The sequence below is a fragment of the Neophocaena asiaeorientalis genome, unplaced genomic scaffold, assembly GCF_003031525.2.
Source record: "Neophocaena asiaeorientalis asiaeorientalis breed wild unplaced genomic scaffold, Neophocaena_asiaeorientalis_V1.1 scaffold122, whole genome shotgun sequence".
NCBI classification, from domain to species: Eukaryota; Metazoa; Chordata; class Mammalia; order Artiodactyla; family Phocoenidae; genus Neophocaena; species Neophocaena asiaeorientalis.
Genome location: NW_020172725.1, coordinates 569593 through 582662, shown reverse-complemented (window position 1 = coordinate 582662; position 13070 = coordinate 569593). Strand labels below are relative to the sequence as shown.

The following is a 13070-nucleotide window of genomic DNA, read 5'->3' as shown; positions in this document are numbered from 1 at the left end:
GTTTCTAATTGAGGAGGAAAAGGGGTTCAGAATTCCCTTTTATTAATGAAGCAGACAAAAAAGACTGATTTCGTTATTTCCTCTTTTTAATTCACCTGCTATCATTATCTTATTTCATTTAAAGCACCTCTTTCAGGTCCCAAAGACTAATTTTTTTTTTAAGGATCTACAATTACATCATATTCAAAAGTGATTTAATCCCACACTTCCTGTTTTTTTAAGGAATTTCTCTTTGTGGGCTTGGAATGTGTGACTCGAACATCCTTCAAATTTTCACCTCCTTTTCCTTACCAGGAAATAGCACCCAATGTGTTATGTCCCCATCTTCGGAGTTTCCTGAAGGGTTTTTCACAAAACAGGAGCGTGCAGATGGAGGCATCATAATCTACTTCCTAATTATCCTTTACATGTTCATGGCCATGTCTATTGTCTGTGATGAGTACTTCCTACCCTCCTTGGAAATCATCAGTGAATGTAAGTAGCTGGAAATCTTCTCTACAACTTTCCAGAACAGTAGTGCCACACACATATACAGCTGTCTTTGGAGTAGCTCCGCAGCAATCCTGTCCATCTCAACTGGCTGCAGGACACTGACTTCTGCGTCGTGGTGTCCTGTACCTTGAGGGACTGGCGTGAGTATGGTTTTTCTTGGTAGTTAATGTGCAGCGAACATCTTTAAATGAGTACAAAGCAACTACTGTTATACTGCCTATCTCCAGAAACTTGCAGTTTGTCTACCGTACCGCCTAGCTGTTTGTTAGTAAGCTGTTCCACGTTTCATATACATGCACTTGGTATATACCCCTAATACACTGGACTTCTAATACTTGCCATCAAATACTTCAAAAAATGTTTTTCATTTTTACTCGAAAATCTCTGTAACTCTTTAAAAGGTAGATGATAAACAAATACCTTTAAGGACCGCCCTCCTCGGAGTCTTCCTTTCCCAGCCTCCTAGCAGTAAGGAAACTAATTCATGTTTATGAACCAATAAATAAATAAATAAATCCTGCATTTTATGTAGAGTGCCCTTCAGCATCAGGTAATTAAACATTAAGCTCAGTTACTGGTTTCTGGAAATAGGATCTGCCAAGCCCCTCAGTTCTACCCCTTCAATCATGTGTATCGCCCAGAATTCTGAGCACAGACCTTACATTAGCACACTGGTCCCTAAAATCAGGATATCAGTGATGTTTTATGGCAAATAAGCAAAAGTGTCAGCGTTTCCAGTCTCTGTCTCCTGCTTAATTAGTTTAATTGGTTGAGCATGCTCACTTCAGGGAAGGTCAGAGTTAAGGGTTAGATTTCCCACTGCGTACTCCCAGGACTGCACAGAAATAGCATCCCCCCTAAAGAGCCTCCCCCCGCCACACACACACACACACACACACACACACACACACACACACACACTGCTAGCATTTCTTCACAGGGAAAGAGCATGAATGTAAACTCTCCCTTCCTCCCTTTTCTCATGGTCCCATCCCCCACCCCTGCTGAAATACAAGTCATTTTCTCTCTCGTAACAGTGCAGTACAGCAGTATCCTTAGGACTTAAAACAGGATCTGGCAATAGCAGAGGCACTCAACACCTATTTCTCTAATGAAAAATAATTATAGAACAGGTCAGCGTAAGTTTATTATAATTATTATTTAACTTATACATATAGTTTCACATTGATACTACACTTGACATTGACACTGATAGTTTTCCTTAATAGAAAGTAAATTACTTTAACATAATACTTTTACTTAGACTGATGAAATGCAAGCAGAATAGAAGAAAAAACAAATTCCTCTACATTTCTATCACCCAGAGACCCCCACAGTTATCATTTGGTGGACTTCCTTTCAGTCTTTCAGATCTTGCTACATATACAATTTGAGGTTGTTTCCTTTTCCTAAGGTAATATTTAATCACGTGCATTTCCCTATATTATTGAATACCCTTCAAAAACATGACTTTTCATGGCAGCACAATAGTTCCTGATTCTGGAAACGATTTGAGCACCTAACACTGGTTTTTATACATAATAAGCACCCAGTAGAAATTTATCACAATTTTTAAAATTATTAATCTTACTAGACATTTGAGTTTTAATTTTTTGTTCTAAATGATGTTATGCCCATACTTGTATCACATCTTTGCAAACTTCTCTGATCATTTCCTGATAAAGATACAGAGCTATGCATATTTTAAGCTTTATATTATACATTTCCAAAAGCGTTTCACAAAGGGTGTGCCAACGAAAACCTCCACAATGTGTGGTAGCTTCCATTCCAGAAAACCATGAGTAATACCTTTTTTTAAAACAATTCTTATTGGGATCATTTTAAATGTCTTTGTTAATTGCTTTCAAATGGAAGTTATTTTATAAAATTTGTATTTATCTTACTATTTGTGAGGTTGAAAATTTTATATGTGTATTAAAATTTCTGGTTTTGCTTTTGTGTTTTTTGCCCATGTTCTAATACGGGAGTATTTGTTTTTACTTACTGATTTCCAAGATTTTTTTTAATATAAGGGTATTAACTCTTTCTAATATAATTTTTATATGATATACTTTTTATGGTTTGTTTGGTTTTGTATTTTATGTGTTTATCACATTGAAGTGTACTTTTTAATTTTTTTTTGAAGTGTACATATTTTTAAGTAAATTTACAAATATTTTCCTTATGACTCCCCTTTTGGTTTTATACCTAGAAATACCTTTTTATCCCTAGGTCAGAAAAATTGTCATCTTTTCTTCTACTTATAGTTTCTTTTTTTTTTTACATTTATTTATTTATTTATTTATATTTAATATTTTTATTTCTTCCACCAAGAATTTGTTTTGCTATAGGATACAATGCTATTTTTTCCAAAAGTTGATCCATTTTCTATACTCTCAACTCTATACTCTATTCTAATGATCTATTTGTTCATGTTTGTGCCAGTACCACACTTCTCATTAGAAAAACTAAATCATATTAATTACATAAAATTAAGAAATTAAAAATTCAAGGTACCATATCCCCACTTAGAATCCTTCTCTTCCTGGAAAACAAACAAACAAAAAAATCACTTTTTTTTTGCTTGTTTTTTGTTTTCACATTTCCAAACAATGACTTGACTGAAAGAATAAATCCATCAAGAATTTTTTAAATAAAAACCTGTCTTGGGAGTGGTAAATAAACAGATAACTTTCTAGCCCTGCAGAAGAAACTACTGCATTAAAATTTAGATTGCTACTTCAAAATAATCTTCATTAAGCAACTTCATAAAATATCTATAATAATGACTTCCACCATGGCATTTGTGGAATTACTTTGGAACATCATCAGCAAACATTCATTTCTCAAGTGAATCGCTCTCTGCTCTGAAGTGTAACACAGTAGCTATTATGGATGTGTGATTGATGGATGCCCACATCACTGCCAAATCTTCAGCTGCTAAGAATTGACCCCGGTCTTCAGCATTGAAAATGCTGGCAATGAAATGAAATGGAAATAGTGCTAGCTGGATTCATTTTTAAATGCCTCTAAATTAATTCTGTCGTTTCTCTTTCCAAGGTCTTAGTATGGTCTTGTCCAAATTAGGACATCGGCAATAAAAAACAATTTCTCTGGAATTTCTTTACATCCACAGAAACTAACTTCAGAAAGTCTGCAAACGCTTTGCATTTCCCCATAGTTCTTTGACAAGCTATAATAGTCCCACCCAACTAATAAGTATTAATATAATCCTCTAAACAATTTCCAGAGCATTCTACAATGTACTGGAATGCTATTAACTATTTATATATTTATTATCGTTATTTATCATAAAACAATTATAGAAGACCAAGCACGGCTCCAAATTAAACATATATGATTATATTTAGTCTTCACATAAACCCGATAAAGTAGGGACTATTAGATTGGTTTTACTAATGAAAAAAACCGAGGCTGAGAGAATACATAATTTCTCAAGACTACACAGCCAGTACACAGGGGAGCCCTGGTTTCTCTAATGCCAAAACCCAGGAATGTTTTCAATTGCTGTGTGATATAATTTTACACGTCCTTGTTTGAGATTAGCTGCCGTGATATGGTTGTTTCAGAAGAACTGTTCTTTCTGAACAATTTTAAAAGGTATTTTATTTTTCTCCCAAGGGCACTGAAAATTTTGACCACAAAAATACATCAAATGCTCATTGTAACTACAGAGGAAGTATACTACAAAATAATGAGAATCCACCAAGTCACTTAAAAAAATCAGTTAAGAATTTTAGCAACCTACTGGGGGCTGTAAATTAATGTTATAAATGGTAACCTGCAATAATGAGACTCTGAGAACTAAGCATTTTGTCTATGATGTACATGAAATCACAGTGCAGTACTGTGGAACCAAACCATCATGTATAACGCAATGACTTTCTATGGAGTACATGTCTGAGTCCCAACCTAGGATACAATGGTTGAATTGGCACACCCCCGGCCCACCCCAGCCCCATCATCCCAGGAACCCCTCCTCCAATCACTAACGGTGGTTCATTTGGTTAGCACAAGGGTCCTCAGCAAGGTGAAGACTAGGAAAGGCTCAGGACTGGAGTCTCCATGCAGGGGATAAGTTGGAAGTGGTGGAGGGCAGAGCCTCTTGCTGATGCCCTGGCCAGGCCCAACTCAGGCAAGTGTAGCTGTCTCTGTCTGTAGCTATATATGCTGGTCTGTCAATTACCATTAGAACCACCACCACTTGAGGCTTTCAACAAGGATCTTTCCCTTTCTTGCTCAACTCATGACCATCAAAGTCACACAACCTCTCCTCCCCACCTCAAAACTGGAAAAGCAAGCACATACCCTGAGACATTTCAATGTCATCTTAACTATGTAGAACCAATACAAGAAAATGTTGTTGCTATACCCCCTTCCTCTAATCCTATTTTCTCTTTTATCCATTTAAGTTCTAAAGGAAAAGAGACTAAAGATGATTCTTTGAACACATTTATATATAATATAAACTATATTAACTTGTAGCCCAAATAGTAGGACTATTACCTCTCATCTTTATAAGCAGTTCATTTTCAGAAACACAAAAGTTCAGTATAAAGTCAAAACAAATCCTTTTTATGTATTGTTTTAACATGTAATGGGGATGTCCTAGAGTTATTTAACCACTGTTTAAATCACCTTTCTTTAACTTTTCCTAAGCTAACTAGAGAGAAACATGAGAACCCCTAGTGACTGGTCACTTGATATAGCCCAAAGTCCACAATGAGCTAGTTATGAAACTTTTCTTTTTAAATGTTACACTAATACGCTATTCAGTTAGTAGTTCTAATCCCTCCACCATGTTGATCCTTTGAAGTATAACATGTCTTAAGTGAAAATGATCTTAGTAAGGTTTTCAGAAACATACTTAAATAAAATATTTACTTTTTTATTAAAAAATTATTCTTATTCACTCTGCTTTGAGCTAATATTTGCCCATGTTCTACTTTATGTTTCAGAAATAGACAATAAGAAAGAAAGGCAAGTTTTAATTCCAGGTAGAATTAATTCTAAATTGATAAAATTGAAAGGGAGTGGAATAATTCTGTGAGTATGGCATTTGGATAGCAGACAGTTTCAGGGGATTGTTTGATTCTTAATCCTTATGAAATTTACAGAGGCAAAGCCTTTCCAAAGAACAAAGAATCTAAGAATAGCACTTCCTCCCTGCCACACAGGCACTCATTCTCCTCTTCAGAGCATTTTCATCCTCTTTGTTTTTCTTCTCCCTCTGATCTAAACTAATCTAAATTTAAAATATAAATAAATACATTGTGGTCACCTTGGATTGCATCTAAATCTACCCCAGGTATATGGATCTAAATAAGCGCTAAGTGGTCTGGATATTACCAAGATGCTATTCAGGAACAGGCAATGATGATGATGATGATGATAATAATAAAGCTATGTATTAATCTCTTCACTTACATGGGTAACAGAAAGAGCAGCTTTTTAAATTCAAAAAGGTCTAGCTGCCCATCCCATCTCTGCAACTACTAACCTATGTGACTTTGGGCAAGTTATGGAGACAAAACTCAGGTAATTGTGAGCTTTGGAGATAAAATGTCTTACATATGCTTTATATGATAGACTTAGGGCAAGTGGAAATTAATTAATATTAAAGCTGTTAGATTAGGCCATGGGGGAGTCTTTCTTTTTCAGTGGAATCAGGCCTTTCAAAACATTATACAGAGTTTCAGAATTTATTCCGTTATAGCTCTGACAAAATATGAGATGATAACTCTAAAGTACTGCAAATGTTTTTATTTACTGTTAAAAGCACCACAGAGATATACATGCAGTTGTACATTGAGGGGCTAGGCATTTATTTCAATGATGTCACTCAAAACATTTCTAGAATATATTTGGAATTAGTATCAGAACCAATTTTGCAAATCATAAAAGACATTGGTTTGCTGTCATACTTCATTTTGAATAGAATTACTCAGCATGACTACCCACCCTAGTCACTAGAGTTGGGTCTGAATGACTTGTAATTGCTTCCAAAATTCAAATCCAGTCAAAAGGCATGAAAATTTGCTATCACTGAGGACTTTACAAAATTGTGCCAGAAGACACCAAATTGCTTATAGCCTTCTCTTATAACTCTATTAAACGCACATTGTGAAAAGAACTGGAAATACATAAAGAACGGTAGCAGTGGTTAAAATACAATGTTAAAATTATAAATGATCCTCCCCATTGTTTTCTCCTCCATTTTCTAAATTTTCAGCAACAAAGGGGATTTTTATTTATAAAAGGAATTGATTTAACAGTAAGAAGCAGTACAGAGGCTTAAGGCATAGAATTCATATTTTATATTTTTTCTAAAAATTGATAATATTAGAAGATACCTAAATATTGTGTAGTCCAACCCTCCATTTTACAGATGGCAAAATACAAGACTTGTCTGAATGACTTATCTAAAGTCTCACATCAAGGTAGTGGCAAGGCCAGAAGCCAGGTCTCCATTTTAGTTTAAAACTCTTTCTACTATATTTCCAGAAGAGGATTTTCAAAAACCGTTATAAACTTTCCAACATGGTATCAGAGAAGAGAACATGCTTAAGAAAAAGTCTGATGAGTTCCAGTAATCAGTTCATTATCATAAAGTTGCACTTTATATAAACAATGTAATATCTAAACCTATAAAGAAAACTCACCTTGAACATTTCTACTATATCCTGAAGGAAATATGATTATTCCTTTAGAGTAATAGAGAGGGAAAAAAGTAATAGCTCTTGGGAGAGGGGGGAAACCAGAACAATTTATCTTTAATAATAAACTATAGCAGAGAGAAATGCTACCCAAGGGTCAGTGAAGACAAAGCCAGTTGATTCTAAAGTTCAAAGGTATAAACCATTTTATAAAATATGCTCAGAACCTTAAGATATAACTTGTTAAAATATCTTTGAAGTTTTACACATCCATCTGTACAGAACCTTTCTTTTCATAACTCAAATAGAGCCCAGTGAATAGCAACAAGCTTTATTGTTACTGCCTTTTGAGAGTGAAAGTGCTCAAAAGGGCCACCTATTTTCCTACCTTGCAACAGCCGGATGGATCACCCTTTCTCTCTCAAGACTGAATTTTTCTAATGAAGCATTCTTCAGCCAGCATTAAATGAAGATTGGCCATTCACACTTCAGCTGCCCTGAGTTTAGACAGTTACTTCAAGATAAAGCACTTTGTTCTTTTTCAATTTCCTCCACATATTATCGGGCCCTGGTTTGATTTGAGTAGAGAATTCATGGTAATATCACTAAATTTATACATTCTCTGGAATATGCTGGAAAACATCCAAATTATTCCTGACTCCCATTAGCTATTTTCCCCCTAGCAAGGAATGGAACAGTGGTAGTTATGTACCAGTGCCATGAGGCAGGAAAGAAAATGACTCAATTGTCCCCCATAATTGGCCTAAGTGCCATTCTTATATTATATTGAGTTTCTGTGATGAAACAGAAATAGCACTGGGTTTAGAAGCAATAGACTTGTGGTTTATGCCCTAATTCCTCACATTTAAGATCCTTGCTCTCCATGTAACTTTTAGTTACTTAACCTTCTGGACCTGTTTCTTTATCTGTAAAATGGAAATACCACCACTCACATCTGAGGATAGCTGAGATGATTAAATTATGTACATGGTAGTGAACTGTATACCATGAATGTAAGATATTATTTACTTCATACATAAAATGAAAAAGTTAAGAACAGAACAATATGCTTCATCTTGTTCTATTTTAAGTTTCATGGCCAATTGGTCCTACTACATATCAGAGTTGTAGTAAGAGTATAAATACGATATACTATATATATACTACATATTTATATGTAAAGTTACTCTAACCAGTAAAAGAAATGCTATGAAATGTCACTTACATAAATTATTACTTCTCTCCCTTCATTAGTCACAAGTAGATGTTCATCAAGCAAGATGACCAAAGGAAAATAGTAAGGAATAGAATAGAGAGCCTGGATTAGATAATTCCGACTATCCTGAGAGGATTTTTCACAATGGAGGCTTAACAGGTGGCCCAACAAGCTGGTTGGGCCTCTGAGACCAGATAATCTCATGGGGATAAAAAAGATGACTGCGGCTGGTATTACCAGCAAGCAATATTGTGGATGTCTTCCCAAGCACTTCCCATATTCTTCACAATAAAAGCCCAAGTCCTTGCTAGGATCCACAAGGCCTTACATGATCTAGCCACCTATTACCTTTGACCTCATCATCTACAGCTCTCCTTCACACACTTTACTCCAGACACTCCAGTCTTTTTCTGTTTCTTGAACATGCAGGCTAGCTTCTACCTCAAATCCTCTGCACTCACTCCATCTGCCTAGAATACTCCTGGGTCTATGTGAGGTTAGCTCCCTCACTTTGAAGTCTTTGTTAAGTTACCATCTCAGTGAAGTCCTTTCTGGTTACCCAATCTAAAATTACAATCTTTTCTCCATGACATTTTATATCCCCCCACCCTGCTTTTGCTCCTAACATAATACGTAGTTTTCTTATCCTGTCTGTTCTCACTATAATTAAATTCCAGAAGATGAGAAACATTTGTCTGTTTTGTTACTGCCACATTCCTATCACATAAAAAAAGCATCTGGCATACTAGGTAGTCAACAGATAAATAACAAATAAATGAACAATAGTCAGGTGTGCCAGTTATCTACGGCCGCTTAACAAATCTATTAGCTTAAAAACTATTAGCTTAAAAGAACAATCATTTCATACCTCTCACAGCTTTGGGGGTTTACTGGCCTCAGCTGAGTGGTTCTTGCCTGAGGTCTCTCATGCAGTTATAGTAAGAAGAGAGGACTAGAATTATCTGAAAACTCCCTCCTTCACATGTCTGGTGCCTGGGATGGGAAGATTCAAAACTGGGGGGCTGAACCAGCCGGGGTTCCTCAGGGATCTCTATTTCTACGTGGGCTCTTCACAAGGTCTTTCCAGTATGGTAGCCAGGGTTTTTATGCGATCACTTAGGGCTCTGAAGCAAATGTTCCTAGAGAGAGAAAATCATGAGAGTTTTGTCACCTTTTATGTCCTAGCTTCAGAAATATTATGGCTCTGCCATACTGTTAGTCAAAGCAGTCACAAAGGCTCATCTAGGCTCAGATAACGTAAACATAAACTCCACCTTGTTTTTTGTTTTGTTTTGGTTTTTTGATAGGGAATGGAGAAGTTCTGGAAAATCATGTGGGCAGAAATATCGTAGCTATTTTTGTTTTGTTGTCACACCGCCAACAACAAAAGGAATCAGTAATGTCAAAGGTAGATGTCTCAGCAGAGAAGTAGGACCTGATGTGGACCTGAGAGTGAGCGACAGGTAACGGTCCCCACAGGCAAGAATAAGTAAATACTGACCACAGGTGAACGGGACTCAACAAAGCACACCAGAGTTTGAGAGTCTGGAAAGACTGAGTGTCAAGTATCAGTAGATATAGCAAACAATAAACATCAACAAAGGATTGCTAGCAAAGCCTTGGAAACCCGAGTTTTAGTTCTAACTTTGACACTAACTTTCTGACGTAGGGTAAATAATGCCTAGCATGCTGCCTCTATTGGCTATTTTCCAGCTATAGTATTAGTGATTTTCTGTGAAGATGTAGCTTTGATATATATATCTATTTAGTTATAAAGACATACTTTCATTTGTCACTTTACCAGGCATAACATAATTTCATTTGTCTTCAGCCTTTGGATTGTCCCAGAATGTTGCAGGTGCAACTTTTATGGCAGCCGGTAGTTCAGCTCCTGAATTGGTTACTGCTTTCCTAGGTAAATATTGCTCCTTATATTTTTTCTTACTCCATGTGATTTGATCTTCTCCAAGTCAATACTAACTGAGCTACTATCATGCTTATAGGTGTATTTATCACAGAGGGCGATATTGGCATTAGCACCATTCTTGGATCTGCAATTTATAATCTCCTTGGCATCTGTGCAGCCTGTGGCTTACTATCTAACGTGGTATGTAAAACAACTTTATTCAACAAAATTTATTGCCTTGACAAATTATAAGAACCGTTCACAGTCTAGAACAAACAAGGCACTAGTAATGCGTTCAATTAAATTTATTAATCGGTAGAAAAACAACATGTATTCAATTTTAAGTTAACCCACAAATACCTCTTGGTCAAATTTATGAAAATCAGACTAGGTTTAGAAACACAATTTTTCTTAAAATTCCTTTCTCTATGCAATATGCAAAAGGCAACAATATTTAGCTACAAATGTACAAACAATTTTATTATCGCACTAAGCAAGTACTTGAAGAAGTTACAGTGTAATGGAAAACATTAATTATTTTTATAGGTTTCAACGCTATCATGTTGGCCCCTATTCAGAGACTGTGCAGCATACATGATTAGTGTAGCAGCAGTTCTTGCCATAATATTTGACAACCAAGTTTACTGGTAAGCTTGAATAATCATTATTCTTAATGTAAAACAGTTACAGAGAGGAGTTTTATAAAATTCTGACGGTTTAGTAACATTTCTTTTTTTTTCAAAAATGTTATTTCAATCACTTCTCAATTATCCGCCACTTCCGTACATTTTCCCTGTAGGTCTCTGAGCTAACCTCCTCACCACAATTGCTAGTTGGGTCCTTCTCCCTTCTTTGCAATTCTTTAGTCAAGTCAGTCTTTTTTCTATCTAACCACTGGATGTTACCACCTTTCTTTCTCTCCACTGACTTTCTGTTGAGAAGATCTCCCAACTTTTGTTGTCCGTTAAAGCCCCAACAGGTGGCTTCTTCATCTATTGGGTGGTTTACCTTGCCTCCGTTAAAAGTGACCATTGTCACAAGATTGGAGAAGATGACAAAGGAAGTAAAAGAAGTTCCTTTAAATTCCTCCAACTTTCTCCCTGATGTTCATTTAGTAAGAGGAACTATATAGCCTTCTTCCTCTAAAAATCAAAAACGTTTAGGTTTCAATATTAAAAACTATTTGCTTTATAATCTCCCCATGCCTTGCTGTCCCAAGAAAATGAAAAAGGGGGCGACTCAGTGAACAGATAGTAATCGTTTCAGCTAACAAGTAGGTGCTTATCACTACACTAGGAATCTTAACAGATAAAGAAATGTAAAACACAGCCATACGGATTGTACATTGCCCAATTCCAGAGGTCACCAGAAAAATAGAAAACACTGTAAATGGCACCCCTCTGGAATACTACGATTTGGCAGTGCTGCATCAATACCTGCTATCAAAAAACTTTAAACCTCGCAGGGAGCAAATTTTTTAGATGAATCATCCTGAAATCTAGCCTGTCTCCCTGGTTACAATGGGGATGCTTCTGGGACTTAGCAGTTGTCTGTAAGGGGACAATGACTGTGAGAGCATCCAAGCTAATGCTCCCCCCCATTAGGGAAATTAAGAACTCTGTGCTTTCAAGCTGTAGCAGAGACTCAATGGCTATAAAATAAAAGGTAAATGCAAGGTTCAAATGTGATGGTATTAGCTAATGAAAATCCTTTAAACAGCAAACCAGAGTACAGGAAAACGGTTCTCAGTGCCTTAGGTATAATTTTATTTTTGAGAACATCCTTGCTTTCTTGTGAATGCAATCCAAACTCATTTACATTAAAATCTTCGAAAAATCTCTGTATAGCAAACTGAAAGGCTACAGCCAAAGTCTAACATATTCTGAATATTTTACACAAAATTCCTATACCTGAACAATTGAAATGAACAGATACTATATGTTCTTATAATTATTATATTCTTCCAATGACCTGAGGTGGAGAATGCCCATCACTATTCATTAGTTTCACTTTTATTTTGAAAGTCTATAATTACTAGTATGTTTAAAGAACTTTTAATGCCTGCCATTAGGAAGGATTCTACAGATTAAGACAATGAATTTATAATCTTTGTTTCTGAAATACAGAAAGGACAGTGTCAAGTTTTCATCAATACATTTTTAATAATGCTGTAACCAAAGGTGGACACATCTGCAAAACCAAAATATATGTAGAACATTTCTGTTCTATTGCTGCATTAGAAAATTAAGCAGATACTGCCCCAAAGCTACTAACTCTAAAATAACTTTCACATTTTTAATTGAAAAACACACAAATTTCTCTAATTTATAGGTATGAAGGAACTTCACTGCTTTTGATATACGGATTATATGTTTTGGTGCTGTGTTTTGACATTAAAATTAACCAATATATTATAAAGAAATGCAGTCCTTGCTGCACCTGCCTTGCCAAAGCAATGGAAGAGAGAAGTGAACAACAGCCACTGACGGGATGGGAAGATGAGGATCAACCATTCATCCGTAGGCAATCAAGAACTGACAGTGGAGTATTTCATGAAGATTCTGGCTACTCCCAGCTTTCTATAAGTTTACATGGTCTTAGTCAGGTTTCTGAAGGTAATAACCACATCCTGGCCACTATTAAGTCTATTCACTAGCAAAACTTAATTTCATTTCAATTCATTAAGTACTATATACTTACTATGTAAAAAACACTATGGGGATTAAGGGATGATCAAGAGGCAGACCTATCCCTAAAGAAGCTTCCAATATTATAGTGG

The 13070-nt window shown here is 35.9% G+C and overlaps 1 protein-coding gene across 1 annotated transcript in view; it reads left to right on the top strand.

The window, feature by feature from the left end:
• The first annotated feature begins 286 nt into the window (after positions 1–286).
• Positions 287–13070, top strand: part of SLC24A5 (solute carrier family 24 member 5) — an 18381-nt gene continuing 5597 nt past the window's right edge. Inside the window, exons 1-5 of the mRNA XM_024740289.1 lie at positions 287–474; positions 10217–10300; positions 10389–10492; positions 10838–10938; positions 12623–12906. Coding sequence (XP_024596057.1) covers positions 315–474; positions 10217–10300; positions 10389–10492; positions 10838–10938; positions 12623–12906 — 733 coding nt within the window. The 5' untranslated portion in view covers positions 287–314. The remainder of the gene's footprint in view (positions 475–10216; positions 10301–10388; positions 10493–10837; positions 10939–12622; positions 12907–13070) is intronic.